Source organism: Bos javanicus, chromosome 8 (assembly GCF_032452875.1).
Source record: "Bos javanicus breed banteng chromosome 8, ARS-OSU_banteng_1.0, whole genome shotgun sequence".
Classification (NCBI taxonomy): domain Eukaryota; kingdom Metazoa; phylum Chordata; class Mammalia; order Artiodactyla; family Bovidae; genus Bos; species Bos javanicus.
The window spans coordinates 84,919,960-84,939,230 of record NC_083875.1 but is presented as its reverse complement, the minus strand read 5'-3'; the positions used below and the strand labels follow the sequence as shown (position 1 = coordinate 84,939,230).

The 19,271-nt window shown below is 49.0% G+C and overlaps 2 protein-coding genes across 3 annotated transcripts in view; both read left to right on the top strand.

Moving 5' to 3' along the window:
- Positions 1 to 9,452, top strand: part of BICD2 (BICD cargo adaptor 2) — a 55,808-nt gene extending 46,356 nt beyond the window's left edge. Inside the window, exons 4-8 of one of the 2 annotated variants that reach the window (XM_061426202.1) lie at positions 1,189 to 1,623; positions 2,268 to 3,275; positions 3,527 to 3,678; positions 5,306 to 5,516; positions 7,342 to 9,452. In XM_061426202.1, coding sequence (XP_061282186.1) covers positions 1,189 to 1,623; positions 2,268 to 3,275; positions 3,527 to 3,678; positions 5,306 to 5,516; positions 7,342 to 7,347 — 1,812 coding nt within the window. In that variant the 3' untranslated portion in view covers positions 7,348 to 9,452. Of the gene's footprint in view, positions 1 to 1,188; positions 1,624 to 2,267; positions 3,276 to 3,526; positions 3,679 to 5,305 lie in introns of both variants that reach the window. The other variant, XM_061426201.1, reaches the window with a different exon arrangement.
- An 8,395-nt stretch (positions 9,453 to 17,847) lies between these two features.
- Positions 17,848 to 19,271, top strand: part of IPPK (inositol-pentakisphosphate 2-kinase) — a 60,349-nt gene continuing 58,925 nt past the window's right edge. Inside the window, exon 1 of the mRNA XM_061426206.1 lies at positions 17,848 to 19,171. Within this exon, the coding sequence (XP_061282190.1) occupies positions 19,091 to 19,171 (81 nt within the window). The 5' untranslated portion in view covers positions 17,848 to 19,090. The remainder of the gene's footprint in view (positions 19,172 to 19,271) is intronic.

Here is a 19,271-nt window from a genome sequence, read left to right as displayed (position 1 = left end):
AGTAACATAAAAATGGGTGGGACGAGTAGGAACACTTCCACCTGGGACAGGTCAGGGACAGGAGGTCTCCTCTCCCCACCTGTGACAGGATGGGGACAGAAGGGTCACCTCCACCTGTGAGAGGACAAGAGGGTCACTTCTGCCTGGGACAAGACACCCAGGCCCTTCAAGGCCTGCCCTTGTCACCTGTCCAAGAACCCCAGCTTCACAGGTTGGGGACTAGGGGGACCTTTATCCCAGAAATCCCCAAACTGGGGACCCGGGTATTTAAATCCAGCATAAGGAAGTGTGGGCCCATATGTTTACGCTGGTAGTAGAACTTCTGACCCTTGGAGCCAGAGGAAGTGGATCTCCTCCCAGGAACACAGGCACCAGAGCTCCTCCTCTGGCCGCTCGGCAGACTCTCTGTGACGCTGTGCTCATCTGTGGGTCAAGCATCCTGAGGAGTGGGAAACCAGACCATGAGTGGCACATGGAGTCTGGCCTCTCCCTGGGGTTCCCCTACTCTAGTCCTCAGCCCACAGAGACCCTAATCGACCTGCCTCTGAGTGGTTTACTCCTCGTTTCTTGCACAAATATTGCAGAATAATACCAGTTTGTTTTTAAGTTGCTCATAGGCCCTGACTACCCGCACCAGGCATTGGTTTCTGTCAGTTCTTTCCTTGTCTGCCTGCATATACTGTCCTGGCATGCACAGCTTTGGACTCCACCCCCCTACTTGTACCCGGGCCTTTCTCAGTCAGGGTGGTGTGTGCAGTGAAGGCACATCCCACTCCAGTGAGAGCTTTAGTTCCTTCATTTTGAAATGTGATTAGAAGTGGTGGTCACATTGCACATCTAGATACATATTTTTTGTATCTTAAAAGATTTAATCAACTCTTAGTGATAATGAAGAAGTTTTGTAGGATTTGAAGTCAATATATACTTGGTAGCATTTTAAGTCACCTAACAAATTGGCAGTGTGGGTGTGTTCTGAATTCCAGAGGGCACCTCTGGTGCTGAGCAAGTTGCATGCTTTTGCACTGCTCATGTGTGCACACGTGTCCGAGGCGCGGGCTCAGCATTTCCTGTGTGCACCTCATGCCTGCAACCCTCTGAGTATCCATGTTCTCCCAGTTGTTCAGTCACTATGATGGTGCTTCTTCCCCATCCCGTGGGGATAGAAGAGTGTCGACCTCTCTTTTACAGGTGGAGTTTGAGGGCCTCAAACATGAGATCAAGCGTTTGGAGGAGGAAACTGAATACCTCAACAGCCAGCTGGAGGACGCCATTCGGCTCAAGGAGATCTCGGAGCGGCAGCTGGAGGAGGCTCTGGAGACGCTGAAGACAGAGCGGGAGCAGAAGAACAGCCTGCGCAAGGAGCTGTCGCACTACATGAGCATCAATGACTCCCTCTATACCAGCCACCTGCACGTCTCCTTGGACGGCCTCAAGCTTGGTGACGACGCCGAGGCCCTGGCCAATGGCTTCGAGCACGGTGGCCTGGGCAAGGTGCCACTGGACAACAAGACCTCCACGCCCACCAAGGACGGTCTCACCCCACCCCCTCCCAGCCTCGTTTCTGACCTGCTCAGTGAGCTCAACATTTCTGAGATCCAGAAGCTTAAGCAGCAGCTAATGCAGGTGAGCAGGTGGATGGTGCTGGGACCCCACCCCGTTGGGTTTGTGCCACAGCCCTGGGCCTTGGGCCCGTGTGCGCCATCCCCACCTCCACTGCTGTCCTCGATGGTGTTGGCCAGACCTGCTGTTCACCACGACAGTGCTTGCCTGACACTTTGTGAATTTTTTAAATGCTATGCAGTCCTTTACTTACATTTCTTTTACGTAGGTAATTCTGTATTGTTACCTAAGTGGAACTGCAGCATTATAGGAGGAAGGTGCCCAGAGAAATAGTTTTCTGGTTATGAGTTTGGGCACCACCAGAGATTTAACATCTCTCTGAGGTCTCCACATATGGTTTCCCATGCTGTGTCCGTTAGACACGTCAGGGTTTCCTGCCCCAACAGAACAGAACCCCAGGGTCTGCATCACAGCCTCTTGGTTTGCTGCATGTCTCTAAGGAAGGACTCACTTGGCCCCACAAACAGCTGGGCAGGGGGAGGAGCCATCATGGCCCCACACATGACACCTTGACCCATATTTATCAGAGAGAGCTCAGCAGGGTGATGAATGTGGCATGGACAGGGTCTTCACTGGGACTGACCAGGGGTTCTCTGAGGGCAGAGACTCCTGTGGGCTGTTAATGGTCCCTTTCTCTGCCTTTGCAGGTGGAACGGGAGAAGGTGGGCTTGCTGGCAACACTGCAGGACACACAGAAGCAGCTGGAGCAGGCACGAGGGGCCCTGTCTGAGCAGCACGCGGAGGTGAGCCGCCTCACGGAGAACCTGAGTGCTCTGCGGCGCCTGCAGGCCAGCAAGGAGCGGCGGACCGCGCTGGACAGCGAGAAGGAGCGGGATAGCCACGAAGACGGTGACTACTACGAGGTGGACATCAACGGGCCCGAGATCTTGGCCTGCAAGTACCGTGTGGCCGTGGCAGAGGCGGGCGACCTCCGGGAGCAGCTGAAGGCCCTGCGCAGTGCACATGAGGCCAGCGAGGCCCAGCACGCCGAGGAGAAGGGCCGGCACGAGGCCGAGAGCCAGGCGCTTACTGAGAAGGTCTCCCTGTTGGAGAAAGCCAGCTGCCAGGACCGTGAGCTCCTGGCACGGCTGCAGACAGAGCTGAAGAAGGTGAGCGATGTTGCCGGCGAGACACAAGGCAGCTTGAGCGTGGCCCAGGATGAGCTGGTGACCTTCAGCGAGGAACTGGCCAATCTCTACCACCACGTGTGCATGTGCAACAATGAGACACCCACGCGTGTGGTGCTAGACTACTACCGTGAGGGCCAGGCTGGCACTGGCAGCTGCAGCCCGGAGACCCGTGAGCGCCGCTCACCTGTCCTGCCCAAGGGCCCACCACCCGCAGAGGGTAGGGCCAGGGACAGCAGCCCCTCGCCTGGCTCCTCTCTGCCCTCACCCCTGAGTGATCCACGCCGAGAGCCCATGAACATCTACAATCTGATTGCCATCATCCGTGATCAGATCAGGCACCTGCAGGCAGCCGTGGACCGCACCACGGAGCTGTCACGGCAGCGCCTAGCCTCACAGGAGCTGGGCCCAGCTGCAGACAAGGACCGGGAGGCACTCATGGAGGAGATCCTGAAGCTGAAGTCACTGCTCAGCACCAAGCGGGAGCAGATCACCACACTGCGCATGGTGCTCAAGGCCAATAAGCAGGTGTGCATGGCGCTTGGGTCCAGCAGGGGGTGGGTAGGTGGGTGGGGGCTTTCTCAGCCTCCCTGGCTTCCCGCCTTGTCCTGTCCCAGCTCGAAGAAAAGATGAGAGAAAACCTCACCTCAGTGCTGTGGGGAGGGGCTGGGTCTCAGGGGCCCAGGGCTGGCTGGGGCCTTGATCTGTGGTGCTCACCAAGGCAGCGGACTCCTCCTGATGCCTCGTCTGCCTGTCTTTTACAACTCTGACCCCCGCAGACGGCAGAGGTGGCCCTTGCCAACCTAAAGAGCAAGTATGAGAACGAGAAGGCAATGGTGACTGAGACCATGATGAAGCTGCGCAATGAGCTCAAGACCCTCAAGGAGGACGCGGCCACCTTCTCCTCCCTGCGGGCTATGTTTGCCACCAGGTAATGCTTACTGCTGTCGCTGCTCAGCAGCCCGGGGACCTGGCCCTGTGGGAAATTTCCATTTCTGCTATTTGTGAAAACCCAGGGGCCCAAGTTTTGTCTCCACTTTGTGTAAAATGAGGAAGTTGGAAGCAAAAGGCCATGAGGGTGGGTCCTTAGTGGCCAGGCTGGAGGCTTGAGCTTCGAAGGAGAAGCAGGCAAGTGGGCAAGCCACTGATGACAAATGAGGAGCTTGCTTTCCAGAACTTGGTGGAAAGTTCGTATATTTTAGAAGAAAGGTTCCCCTCCCAGCAGTGGTGAGGCCACAGTGCTCCCACTCTGACCCTACCAGGTGGAGTTTGTTGGGGGTGGTGGCAGCATCTTTGTTTAGGCCAGTCCTTTGGCCAGGAACCCTGGGCCAGTGCGGAGCTGGAGGCTGCTTTGGGGCCTGGTTCTGGGTGTCTCCCTATTCAGAGAGGCTTGGTGCCATCTGCTGGCCACAGTCAGTCAAGCACCAGGGGAGTGTTCTCTGGATAGGCCTGGTGTGTCCTCAGGGCTGGGAGGCTGAGACTCCTGGTTAAATAGGTTGGAACTGAGCTCAGGGTCTGCTTCGCCTTGTGTCAAGGTGCTGGGCACTCCCTGCATTTCAGCGATATGGGAGGAGAGGGACAAAGCTCCCTCCTTCTGGGCAGTATTTGGGAAAGATTTCAGTTAGTCCCTTAGCACATGGTATGTTGACCTTTGCTCCCTTAACTTGTATTATTTAAAAGTGTGACTTCTCAGATGGAGCCAAGATGGCAAACCTCTGGGCAAAGGTTGAAACTTGCTGATGGTCCTTGGCCTTGGTGGATGGGGGTGTAGGGTGGGTGGGTGGGTGTGCCCACCACCACCTTTACCCCAGCCACACTCCCTCAGGGGCAGACCCAGAGTGGGCATTTCTCTCCCAGATCCTTACCCAGGTAGAGGGCCCGTGTCAGTTGGCAGATGCTAAAATGGGGCTGTTTGTGGCGCCCACGTGTGCTTTTCCTAGGCCCTGTTGGCTGTTTGTCCCAGACTACTAAGCACCTGCTGTGTGCCTGGGCTGTTCCAAGAACAAACAGATTCCTGTCCTCGGGTTTATCCCCACGTCCTGAGAGCCAAGTGACATCACACCCCTAACTTGCTCCCCTGGGCCAGCTGGAGGTCTTCAAGGGCACCATCCACTGCCTGCTTTAGTGAAAACTGGCTTTAGAGAGTCCCTCTCAGAGAAAATCAAACCTCAGAAAGGCACATCCTCTTCGTTTGTGGCTCAGTAAGCTGATGAATCCTATCGCAGTCCCCTCACCTGGAGCTCGGCTTCCCAGGTTGGTGCAAGTGGTAAAGAACCCGCCTGCCAGTGCAGGAGACTTAAGAGATGCTAGTTCGATCCCTGGGTTGGAAAGATCCCCCTGGAGGAGGGCATGGCAACCCACTCCTGTGTCCTTACCTGGAGAATCCCCTGGACAGAGGAGCCTGATGGGCTGTAGTCCGTAGGGTCGCACAGAGTTGGACACAACTGAAACTACTTAGCACGCGAGCACCTGGAGCTCTCAGCATGGGGACCATGGTCACGTGCTCTGCTGGCTCTCCCAGGTCCTTCAGCCACGCTCTGCCTCTCGCCTTCCCACAGATGTGACGAGTACATCACACAGTTGGATGAGATGCAACGGCAGCTGGCAGCTGCCGAGGACGAGAAGAAGACGCTCAACTCACTGCTGCGCATGGCCATCCAGCAGAAGCTGGCACTGACCCAGCGGCTGGAGCTGCTCGAGCTGGACCACGAGCAGACCCGGAGGGGCCGCGCCAAGGCCACCTCCAAGGCCAAGCCTGGCCCCCCGAGTGTAAGTCACACCTGCGCCTGTGCTAGTGACAGGGCTGAGGGTGCTGGGCTTGCTGCCCAGGTGCTCTGTGGCGAGAAGTATAACATTTACTGCGATTAGGGCCGCAAGGTCACACGCTGCAGCTAACCTGCCGCACGTCACCTGTCGCTTCACCTCAACTAACCTGGCAGCAGCGGGACTGTGGTGCTAGGCTGGTCTTAACTGTGACTAATGCACAGAGGGAAGAATTTAGCAGAGGCAGCCTGCCACTCCACCTGGACGCTGCAAGCTTTGCGTCTGTTTCTCATCCCTCGGGACCACCCTTCACAGCAGCTGCTTTCTTGTTTGGGTGGTCAAGGTGGGGTTGGAGCCACACGTCCTTGCAAAAATGTGGCTTTCCAGGGCCCAGTTGCTGTTGGCTCCCAGTGGGAGGGGCAGAACTTGCATTGAAACTTGCATGTTCCCTGCATGTGTCTAATGCAGTTATACTGCCCCAGCACCCAGAAACCAGTGTTAAAGGTTCCAGCCTGAGTCCCAGGTGCAGCCTTGGAGGACACTCTGCACTTGGCAAGTTATGAAGTTTGTGCAGCATCTCGTTGCAGTTTATATTTGGGACAGAATTACAGAATTCCTTCCCCTAAACACAGAGGAAGAGCAGCCCCACGTTCTCCAGCCCAGGGACCAGTCATGCCCAAGAGGCACAGGCATGCCTAGCCACATCCCAGACCAGAGCTCAGCAGTCTCAGCTTCTCTGTCTGAGATTTGTATGCTTGTCTGGTGGCCTGCAAGGTGACAAATTGGTGGGCCAAAGGCTTGGGTTTTTTCCAAAAAGAAAAGCTTCCCAAGTGCCTGGCTAGACTTCTGTCCTCACAGGAAGCCCATCTTTTTGAACTTAACGGTGTCCCCAGCTTTCAAGTGGATTTATTCACCCTCTGCCCATTATCAGGCCTTCCTCCCACAGGGCTTCAGACTCCAAGAAACAGGGCTATGGAAACCCCTAAGCTGAGTCTGAGTCACCAGCAGACCAGGCTGAACAGTGGGTCTCGGTCCCACAGCTATAGCTGAAGCCCTGCCTGGTGTGGGAAAGGAGCTTTGTGTGGAGACAGGGCAAGTTTCAGGATTTACAGTAGGAGGAATATGGTTCATGATCGTCAGTGCAGTTGCAGGGGTGGTAACAGACCAGAAGGGCAGTCATAGGACTTCCCCCATTCTCAGGAGCTGCATCCACACCAGAGCTTTGGCAGCTGGACTTCTCTCAGTGTTTCTCTCCCTGTCATCCATGGGCCCACCAGCCGTGAGGCTGCAGACCTTGAATAGCTCCTTGCTTCTCTCTCTGTGGCCAGGAGGGGGAGTTTGCATTTCCCCTGCACACTTCTGTCTGCCCCATTCCACTCTTTCCCTTAGTTCCCGAGCATGTCTCAGTTCCCACCAGATGCCAGTATGGGTTTTACAAACTGCCGGATTGAAGATACGCAGGATAGACCACACCTGTCCCTTCTGTGTGCCTGTCTTTAGCTCCAGGCTGCTTTGCAGAAGGGATGTCAGGTCTTGATGCCCCTCCCACTTGAGAAGATGTCAGGCCATCTCCCCTCTGCAAGCTGGACTCCCAGGGGCATGACTGCCTGCTGGCCTCGCATACTGCTTCTGCCTTCTAGCCGAACCTGGCACACAGCTTCTCCATACTTGTAAAGGGTTTTCATGAGGCACTCGGGGCCAGCGGCCCCCCTAACACATGCAGGTCTTCTCTGCTGCCAACTAACACACCCATGCCCTCACAGCTCGGTGAGAGCTTAGTTGTCTGACAGGTGACCAGTTCTAACGCTGTCTTGTTTTCTCCCATTTTCAGCTGTAGAGTAGCTGCTGGGAGGACTCGGCCGCCGGCCCTGTCACACTGCACCCCCCTCCCTTCTTCTCCCATGGTCCACGCAGAGGAAGGAAGGGCAGCCTAAAAGTCCACTTAGAAATGTTTTTGGATATGCCACTGCAATTCTTTTCAAAATAGCATTCCCCAAGTTTTTAATGGCAGAGGAAATAAAAGCTTTAATGTTGAGAATACCGCCAGCTGCTGCTTGGAAAGGCCTTTGTTACAGGCGCTGAAGAACCTGCTTGGACAGCGACCACCAGGCTTGCTTAGGAACCCTCTAGAAACACTCACCACTGGGGTCTCCCTATTACAGATACTCCTTTTTTACCCAATCAATCTGTGCACTTTTGATATTTTGATATTATATTTGCTTCCTTAATCCCTGGCATAGAGATGGTCTCAGATGCCGTAGTCTGTCTCGTGGTCCTGTAGCTCCCACAGTGTGTTGGTCTGATATCAGCACATGGCACAGACGTGTCCTCCTAGCGCGTAGCTCTAGACTGTTTAGGTGAAGGCTTCAACCCGGTAAGGAGCCCGGCTGAATGTATCCACACTGTGGTTCAGCAGCCTTTTAGATTATACGGCATTGTGGTTCATGTTGGAAATTATAGATTTTAAATGCCATGTTCATTAAGAAATCCAGGGTATTCCGATTCTGGGGTTTTTCATATTGTATTATTATTATTCTTAGGAATAGTTCAGTGTAACAAGAAGAAAACTTGACCTTTGCTCTGGTTAAACAGTAAAAGGCACTTGAAAACAAAAAGATAAATTATTGAATGAGTAGTATTACCTACAAATTCCAGAATTTTCTGGGTTTTAGGACATTGTGAAGCATGACTGATTAACAGAATTTTATACAACTGTACCAGTGAAATTCCAAATTGGAATTGTTTTGTTACTCTGGTTGTTGTGCCAAATTGTGGTACACTTAGAAAATCCTACAGTCTTCGATTTTTAGGGTGTTCTATTTCAACGCCTTTTTGTTAGTAATCATTGCCAGTAGTGCCTTCATCAGTTGAGGGAGGTGGCCCAGCGTAGTCTATTCTCTAAAACAGACAGTAAAGAGCTATTTGGAAATGTTGAAGGCTGGTATGGACCAGTTGGTGTGAATAGGCACACACCTTTGAACCTAAATCTGGGCATCTTCATTGAGGGAAAGAAAACAGCAATTGTGCAAAATTCTGTTAGTCAGTGATTCTTTACTGTGCAGATCCTTGCAAATTCAGGGGCTGAAAAAAATGAAAGTGAATATAAACCTTGAGTGTGCTTTGGGAACCAAATGGACTTTACGGGACAAGCTAAGCAAGTATGTGAACAACACGCCACGTTTGTGAAGAGTGGGGTGGGTGGCAGGGGAGCTGGCACTGTCGGCCCCGTGCACTGGGGTGAGGGGTAGCCATAGTATTCTTTGCAAATGTGAGAAGAGACATTATATATTCTCTTGCTTGGTGTAACTAATCACTGTTAATTTCAGGAAACAGAAGTCACTGAAGCTCCTTAGCAAACCAGATCTTTGTCCTGTCCTGATTTGCTAAGTGAGGTTGTGCAAATGGTCAAATTGGTACTCGAGGAGGAGGAATGAGAAAAAGTGTCCTCTCTTCTCCAAAATACAGGACAAATTATAATAATATAAGTAGCAAGAAAGAAAGAATTCTGTTTCCTGGAATAAGCATTTTTATTCCTAGTTGTAGGGACCCCTGTTTTTACCTTCTCTTACAGTGTTGATTCATAAGAAATAATGTTACATTTACAAAAACTTCATCTGTATGGGGTATTTATTTGCAATGATGTCTGAGTACTGTATTTTTCTGTGCATTACCTTAGTGTCAGAATGTTGTCTTTATTTTAAGATCATATGCATGTTCTCCTGCCAAGGATCTTTTACACAGACCCAAACAAACAAAAATGCCTTCAGATTTTGAGAAAATGAGGCACTACATGGAAAAGGAATAGGAAGGGGAAATCAGTCACCAGCTGGGACACAGACATATGACACAAGTGTCTATAAAGCCAGTGCATATAGGAACAGTGGGCCTGGGTAAAGGGTCATTTTGGTAGGACCAATAAATAAAAAATAATAAAAAGACAAAGCACAAGACTTGTTCTTTGTGGCTGCTCTGACCCCCTGCTCCAGATGACTGTGGATGCAGCAATGCACTGTAATTCTAGCACCTAAAACAAGAAAACTAGGCAGTCAGTAACCCTGGTGGTGGGAACTGGAGGCACCCTATCTCAGGAGACCTATCTCAGGAGGCGTGGGAGGGAGGGAAGTCATGGCTTGCCTCCTGTGATGGGCATCACGTGTTGTGAGTACCCAGCAGTGTGGCAGTGAGAGCACATTGCCTTTGTACTGTCCTGATCAGGAAGCAAAGAGATTTACATGACAAGGGGGTCCTCTGCCGTCCAAATTCCTGGTCTTTGTACCCCAGGAATGAATGGGTACAGGCAACAGGAGTTACTTGTTTGTCAACACAAAACCATGTTCATCTGCAGGAATGTGCTCAAGGTCCTCTGAGCCTGTCCCAGCGATTGCTTGTGACCGTGAGTGTAGGGTACACATCATGTCTGAGGACACAGAAAGTCTTAGGACACTTTGCCACCTCTCCTTCTGACAGTCTAGTCAGAGCTAAGTGATTTCACCCAAACTTCAGGGCTTCCCTCTGGGAAGCTGTCTGAAGTCAGGGTCCTGCTGCCCTGCATCTCCGCATGACCCCACCCTCCACCTGAATTCTCCCTTGGCCTCATGGTCACTGAGAGGCCCCTCCCTTTGACAGTCCCCATCCATCCTACTTGGGTAGTGTGAACCCATGTTCAGTTAGAAACTTTCTTTCAAAAGAGACTTGTTTTTCTAACTCAGTAGCTGGAAGAAATCTTCTTTCCCTCCTGGCCTGTCATCCCAACAGGCCTCTGGAAGAGGTTGGGAAGAAAGCCTACAGCAGATCTGGAGGAGGGGGTATTGATACTGGGCTAAGCAGAGCAAGCCCTTTCACGTGGCAGTCGTGCTCGTTGGGGTGTTTCATTTGCACAAGTGCAGATGTTGAGGTCTTCCCTACCCCTCAGTGTGCTTCGGGTCCTTGCACATGTGCTTCTTCATTTCACAGGTGGAGTGGCAGCCTCCTGAGTGGGTGGGGTCCCGCGGAGCCTGTGGGAGAGGGCAGTTGGAGCTCAAAGGCTTTCCATTTGGTTGTGCTTTCCACGAGGGAATGTCCCTGTTGCCACCACCTCCTCCAGCTCCCTACATTGGTTTTCACCCTCACACCCAGCATGTTACCAGAGCTATAAACAACAGCACCAGCTTTGAGACCTTGCCTCCTACCTTTGGGAGCCTCCTGGGAAAACAGAGATGCCTACATTCTGACATCACTTGGTGTGAAGTTTTGACAGGGACCGGATGCCATCAGGTCTGCCTCTGTGCTTACCCTTCAGTTGTGTTCAAACAGCAGAGCTGGAAGAGCTGAAGAGCTGTGTGTTACCATTTTGTGGGAAAGTAAACTGGCTCTTGTGAGTTCACCTCAGTCATCCATGAACTGGATCCTTTATAAGCTCAGGTCCCTGGAGTGGAGCCCCCGCTTTCCCTGAAACGTATACAGAGTTCCTCCTTCTAGGGGAAAGGCAATGCCATGGTACCTTATCCACAGAAAAGGCTCCCTGCGTGGACTCTGTGAGCACACCACCTCATGGGCCTCTGTGAGAACAGTAGGAATCACTGATCACACACACATGCACCCACACACACCGGGATTCCATTTGTTCATCTCACTCTTAAGGAGTCAAGTTTGTTTCATTTACCCTAAAGTGTTTGTGAAGTACAGTATACATACATAAGAGTGAAGCAAGTGTCCACTGGCTGCATATTTCCAAAATGGACACTGTGCAGCTACCATCCAGATGAGAAACAAATGCAGGCAGGCAGTCTCCCAAAGTCCTCTTTCTGCGCCCACTCCCAGGGATAACTTCCTGAGTCTGTCAGTGCAGGTCACTTGTGCCTTTTTCTGTACTTTACATAAATGAAATTGAAAGCATTAGTTGCTTAGTTGTGTTTGACTCTTTCCTACCCCATGGACTGTATCCCGCCAGGCTCCTCAGTCCATGGAACTCTCCATTTGAGAATACTAGAGTGGGTAGCGATTCTCTTCTCCGGGGGATCTTCCTGACCCAGGGATTGAGCCTGGGTCTCCTGCATTGCAGGCAGATTCTTTACCATCTGAGCCACCAGGGAAGCCCACTTTATATAAATGGAAGCATACAATAGAGACCCAGACCTATCATACACTTGCTTACCAAACTGCATTGATTTCTCCCACCGTCATCAAAGATATAAAATCAGTTGAATGTAAAATAATGGGAAAAGGGTCTTCCCTGGTTGTCCAGTGGCTAAGAATTTGCCTTGCAACCCAGGGGACATGGGTTCAACCCCTGATTGGAGAACTAAGATCCCACATGCTGAGGGGCAGTTGTGTGTGTGTGCTGCAACTACTGAGCACACACATCAGCTAGAGAGAAGCTTGTGTGCCACTGTGAAGATCCTACACGTCACATTAAGACCTGACACAGCCAAATTAGATAAATACTTGTTTATTTAAAATAATGGGAAAATACATTCCATGCAAACAGTAGCCGTAAAAGAACAGGAGTGACTTTACCAATATCAGACCAAATAGACTAATTAAGACAACAGGAGACAAAGAAGAACATGTAATGATCAAAGAGTCAACTTAAGACTTCTTTGTGGCACACATTCTTATGGGCCAGCATTACCCTGATAGTAAAGCCGAACAAGGACACTATAAAAGGAAATTATAAGCCAATACCCCTAGATGAAGATAGATGCAAAAATTCTTAACAGAATGCTAGCAAACCAAATTCAAGAGTGCATTAAAAGTTCATCAGGTTCAACTGGGATTTATCCCTGGGAAGTAAGAACCGTTCAACTTAATAATCAGTAAATGTGGAATACCACATTAACAGGATGAAGGTAAAGGACACACGATCATCTCAACTGAGGCAGAAAAACCTCTTGACAAAATTCAACATCCTTTCACAATAAAAACAGCCAAGCTGGAACACAAGGGAACCACCTCATCATAATAAAAAGCTGTATGAAATCCACAGCGAATATCACACGCAGTGGTGTAAGACTTGAAAGCTTTCCCTCTAAGAGCAGGAACGAGGCAAGGAAGCCTGCTTTCACCACTTTTATGCAACAGAATTGGAAGTTCCAGCAGAAGAAAAGTCATCCAAATTGGAAAGGATAAAGTAAAATTTTCTCTGCAGATGATCTCATGTGTAAAAAACTGAAAATTTTCACAGAAAATACTGTTATAATTAATTCAGCAAAATAGAAGGATACAAAGTCATTACACAAAAATCAGTTTTGTTTCCATACACTAACAATGAATAATATGAAAAGGAAATTGAGAAAGAAATCCCATTTACAGTAGCATCAAAAATAATAAATATTGGACTTCCTGGTGGTCCAGTGGTTAAGAATCTGCCTGGTAATGCAGGAGACACAGGTTCCATCCCTGGTCTTGGGAGATTACACATGCCCTGGGGGGCAACTAAGCCTGTGAGCCACAATTTCTGAGCCCTTGCTCTGGAGCCTGAGTGCCACAAATACTGAGCCCATGTGCTGCAAGTACTGAAGCCCACACACCCTAGAGCCCATGCTCTGCAACAAGAAACCACCACAGTGAGAAGCCCACACACCATATCTAGGGAGTAGACCTCACTTGTGACAACTAGAGATCAACGTGAAGCCATGAAGCCCCCATACACCCCCAAAACAGCAAAATTACAAAAATAAATACCCACAAATCAACTTACCCAAGGAGGTGAAAGACCTGTACACTAAAAACTATAAATCACCGATGAAAGAAATTGAAGAAGGCACAAATAGTGGAAAGAAAATCCTGTGTTATGTTTGCAATAATTATTCTTAAAGTATCCATACTACTCATACCAGACTATAGGTTCAGTGAAGTCTCTTATTAAAGTTCCAGTCCATTTTCCACACACATACACATGCACACACACACATACACACGTGCACATACAAAATCTGAAATTCGTATTGAACCACAATAAACCCTGTGTACCCAGAGTATTTTTGAGAAAGAAAAAGCTGGAGGACTAACACTTCCTGATTTCAAACTAGGTTACAAAGATACAATGACATGGTACTAGGACTTCTCTGGTGACCTAGTGGTTAAGACTGCACACTTTCACTGTTAGGGATGCGGGTTTGATCCCTGGTTGGAGAACTAAGACCCATGTGCTGTGCAGCATGGCAAAAGAAGAAACAAAAAACCAATATTCTTCTGTCATAAGAACAGACACTGGTCAATGGAACTGTGTTTCATTAGAAAATCCACAGTGTCAAAAAGATATGACACTGAAAGATGAATTCCCTAGCTTGGTAAGTGCCCGATATGATCCTGAAGAAGAGTGGACAAATAGCTCCAGAAAGAATGAAGAGGCTGAGCAAAAGTGAAAAAAAAAAAAAAAATGCCCAGCTGTGGATGTGACTGGTGATGGAAGTAAAGTCCGATGCTGTAAATAACAGAACCTGGAATGTTAGGTCCATGAATCAAGGTAAATTGGAAGTGGTCAAACAGGAGATGGCCAGAGTGAACATTGACATTTTAGGAATCAGTGAACTAAAATGGACTGGAATGGGTGAATTTAATTCAGATGACCATTATATCTACTGCTGTAGGCAAGAATCCCTTAGAAGAAATGGAATAGCCCTCACAGTCAACAGAAGAGTCTGAAATGCAGTACTTGGGTGCAGTCTCAAAAATGACAGATTGATCTCTGTTTGTTTCCAAGGCAAACCATTCAGTATCACAGTCATCCAAGTCTATGCCCAACCGCTAATGCAGAATAAGCTGAGGTTGAACGGTTCTATGAGGACCTGCAAGACTTACAACTAACACCAAGAAAAGATGTCCTTTTTATCATAGAGAACTGGAATGCAGAAGGAGGAAGTCAAGAAACACCTGGAGTAACAGGCAAGTTAAGCCTTGGAGCATGAAATGAAGCAGGGCAAAGGCTAACAGAGTTTTGTCAAGAGAATGCACCAGTCATAGCAAACACCCTCTTCCAACAACACAAGAGAAGACTCTACACACGGACATCACCAGATGGTCAGCACTGAAATCAGATTGATTATATTCTTTGCAGCCAAAGATGGAGAAGCTGTATACAGTCAGCAAAAACAAGACCAGGGGCTGACTGTGGCTCAGATCATGAACTCCTTATTGCCAAATTCAGACTGAAAGTGAAGAAAGTAGGGAAAACCTCTAGACCATTCAGGTATGACCTAAGTCAAATCCCTTATGACTCTACAGTGGAAGTGATAAATACATTCAGGGGATTAAATTTGATAGACTGCCTGAAGAACTATGGACAGAGATTTGTAACATTGTCCAGGATGTGGTCAAAGCCATCTCCAAGAAAAAGAAATGCAAAATAGCAAAATGCTTGTCTGAGGAGGCCTTACAAATAGATGAGCAAAGAAGAGAATCAAAAGGCAAAGGAGAAAAGGAAGGATATATCCATCTGAATACAGAGTTCCAAAGAATAGCAAGGAGAAATACAAAAGCCTTCCTAAGTTCCTCAGTGATCAATGCAAAGAAATAGAGGAAAACAATAGAATGGGAAAGACTAGAGATCTCTTCAAGAAAGTTAGAGATACCAAGGGAACATTTCATGGAAAGATGGGCACAATAAAGGACAGAAATGGCATTGACCTAACAGAAGCAGAAGATATTAAGAAAAGGTGGCAAGAACACAGAAGAACTATACAAAAAAGATCTTAATGACCCAGATAAGCATGATGTGATCACTCACCTAGACCAGACGTCCTGGAATCCGAGGTCATGTGGGCCTTAGGAGACATCACTACAAATAAAGCTAGTGGAGGTGATGGAATTCCAGCTCAGCTATTTCAAGTCCTAAAAGATGATGCTGTTAAAGTGTTGCACTCAGTATGCCAGCAAATTTGGAAAACTCAACAGTGGATTGATACTTTTGAAAGAATTGATGCTTTCAAAATGTGGTGTTGGAGAAGACTCTTGAGAGTCCCTTGGACTGCAAGGAGATCAAACCAGTTAGTTGTAAAGGAAATTAGTCCTGAATATTTGTTGGAAGGTCTGATGCTGAAGCTGAAGCTCGAATACTTTGGCCACCTGATGCGAAGAGCCAACTTATTAGAAAAGAACCTGACGCTGGGAAACATTGAAGGCAGGATGAGAAGAGGGCGACAGAGGATGAGATGGTTGGATCGCATCACCGACTCGGTGGACTTCAGTTTGAGCAACTCTGGAAGTTGGTGATGGACAGGGAAGCCTGGTGTGCTGCAATCCATGGGGTCACAAAGAGTTGGACATGACTGAGGGACTGAATTGAATTTCATATGCTAATGAGTGGGAGGTTTGGTTTATTCCATCCATTTTGAGGAAGGGTTGGAGATTTCCAGGAATTGAGTCACTGCCCACTCCTTGGTCTTTTGACAGTGTCTTGGAACTATCATGGCCCCTCTGTGTGTGTCATTTAGCTTGCTGATTGAGGATCAAGGTCTAGTTGGCTTGTCTGCCATCTTGGACCCATTTGATTCTAATTGGTTTATGTTGTGTCCTTGGGCTATGTCATTCTTTCAAAAGTTGTGCCCTGCTCCTTTGCCTCCTGTTATACATGGGGTCGAAAAAAGTTGGACACGACTGAGTGACTTTCACTTCACCTCGTGCTTGCTAGTGCAAGGTTGCTTCAGTCATGTCCGGCTTTTTGTGACCCATGGACTATAGCCCGCCAGGCTCCTCTGTCTACAGGATTCTCCAGGCACGGATACTGGAGTGGGTTGATATGCCCTCCTCCAGGGAATCTTCCTCTCACTTCACTTCGACTCTAGCAACTGATTCAGTGCAGAAGCAGATGTGAGACTATGGCTATCCTCTAGGGAGCCAGACTTGAAAGAGATTTGCAACAAAATTGTAAAACAGTTGCCACTCTTCTTTGTATTTTGGGGAAATATCACTTTTTAAAAAGGTAATGTTCCTTGATCCTTATGGCATAGCCTTACCTGACTATGCAACCTCTCCCTACTAACCAGGGGAGGGGCGGCACAGTTCTTGAGGCACTAGCCTACTGTGTTCCCCCTTTCCCTGGCAAAGTAATAAAGCCACACTTTCTCCTCCATGAAAAATAAATAAAAAGGTACTGTTTATTGCTTTAAAATGAAAATAATTTTTAGAGCTTTGTTTTATGATAAACATATTATATAAATTTGTAATATGGTAAACAGTGGTGCTGGAGAAGACTCCTGAGAGTCCCTTGGACAGCATAGAGATCAAACCAGTCAATGTTAAGGGAAATCGACCCTGAATATTCACTGGAAGGACTGATGCTGAAGCTGAAGCTCCAGTATTTTGGTCACCTGATGTGAACAGCCGACTCATTGGAAAAGTCCCTGATGCTGAGAAAGATTGAGGGCAGGAGAAGAGGGTGTCAGAAGATGTAATGGCTGGATGGCATCACTGATGCAATGGACATGAACTTGGGCAAACCTTAGGAGATGGTGACGGACAGGGAGGCCTGACGTGCTGCAGTCCATGGGGTCCCAAAGAGTCGGACACAATTGGGCAACTGAACAACAAAACATGACTTGTGGGACTTAGTTCCCTGACCAGGAATTATACTTCAGCCCTTGGCAGTGAGAGTGTAGAGTCCTAACTACTGCACCACACCAGGGAATTCTTGTCAATCATTTTTTTAGAGTTTAAAATGGTCTTGAGAGTAAGAATTTGAGACTCACTTATCTAATTTAATCCTCATAGCACCTCTATGAGATCATGTCAACAGGGAATAAACTGAGGCCTGGAGAGGGAAGAGATGTGGCTTTTGTTTCACTGCCATTAAGTGGCAAGAGCAGAATTCAAACCTCCTCCTTAAAGTGTATACCTCAAGGTTCAGTGAAACCTACTCCTCCTGTAGGCAAATGGGGTAGGGGGTCCCCAAAGAAAGAAAACCAAGCATGGCTTTCTTGACATAGAAGCCATTTTTGGCATAAGCCATTTCTTTATCTAAGCCTGACCACAACTCTTGCCCTTGAACAGGTCTCAGTAATAATAATCTTAAGGTAATGTCATCAGGCATGAAAAGTAATAGGAAAGATACTTTATCAGTATGAAAGACTCTCAGTTCTGTTTCAGTGGTGAAGATTATTCTGAAGTGCCAGGTAAGTTGGGACCAAAGGGATGATAGGAGTCATCCAGGCCTGCATTTCATATGATGTACTCTGCATAAGTTAAATAAGCAGGGTGATAATATACAGCCTTGACATCACTTTCTTGACAGAGGTCCATATAGTCAAAGCTATGGTTTTTCCAGTAATCATGTATTGACATGAGAGTTGAACCATAAAGAAGACTGAATGCTGAAGGATTGATGGTTTCGAACCGTGGTGCTGGAGAAGACTCTCGAGAGTCCTTTGGACAGCAAGGATATCAAACCAGTCAATCCTAAAGGAAGTCAATCCTGAATATTCACCAGAAGGACTGATGCTGGAGCTCCAATGTTTTTGTCACCTCATGCAAAGACTCATTGGAAAAGAACTTGATGCTGGGAAAGATTGAGGGCAAGAGGAGAAGGGGGCAACAGAGGATGAGATGGTTGGATGGCACCACTGACTCAATGGACATGAGTTTGAACGAACCCTGGGAGATAATGAAGGAGAGGGAAGCCTGGCATACTGCTGTTCACGGGGTCACAAAGAGTAGGACACGACTTAGTGACTGGATAACAAGGGATGATGTAGACCTTTTCTGCCTCTCATGAGTTCATCCAGCGGAAGTTTGCACTCTGACTGCCCAAAGCTCCTTTATGTTTAAAACTTCCTCAGTTGTCCGATTTGGGGAGACACTGGTTTGGGAAAGATCCCCGTGGATCTCCTTACTTGTTGAAAGTAATAAATCCTTCCTTCTCCCACTTTTTGGCTTGACACCACCAAAAGGCAAACCCAGGTTTTCAGGTAACTCTTTGGCAAGAGCGCCATTTAGGAGTCCACTTGCCTCTTTAAACCACGTATCCTTATTTGTAAGGTGTGGACCACAATGTTTCTACTTCCTGGGACTACTGCATCAGATATTAACAATCCGATGAGTGAGAAATTTATCCCATTCTACAGAAAAGAACGCTGAGGCTCATGATCCAGTGGTCTCCAGCTTTAGAGACCACCCACCCCAGGCCCACCTGGACCGCCCCATCCCCAGCTCCTACCCCTGCTGGCACCCCCTTGGCTGCTAGCCCGCCAGTATAACTCCACCCACAACCCGCCTGGACTCCCGTTCACCAGCTTGTCACTTCGGGACGCCCGCAAGCCGCCGGCTCCTCCCGCTTGCCTCACTTCCGGGCCCAGGCCGGAAACCTTCAGATTCTTAAGATCGCGCTCCGGAAGTGAGTCACTGTGCCAGTACTTAAGATGGCCGCCATCCCACCTGCTTCAGTGGACGATAGATAAGAAGCCGGCGTGAACCCAGAAGTTGCCCGGCTAGGCAGTGGTAGCTTCGGGGGCGTAGCTTCCGGTGGCCCGCGCCTGCGAGTCCCGGCGCTGAATCTAGTGGAGGTGGCAGGTGACAGGCGCTGCTGCCCGGTCGGCGGCGGCTGGTGCCCAGGCAAACCAGCGGCCTCCAGCTCGCGGCCCCGCAAGGCTCCACGGCCGCACCGTGGGATGGACGAAGGGAAGATGGACGAGAATGAATGGCGGTACCACGGTGAAGGCAACAAGAGCCTAGTGGTGGCCCATGCGCAGGTGAGCGGTGGCCTGTCGGCGAGGTTCAGGGCCCTCACCCTACTCCCAGGGGGTTACGCGTCCCACAAGAGCCCCTTCAGCTCAGGTTGGTTCTGCATCC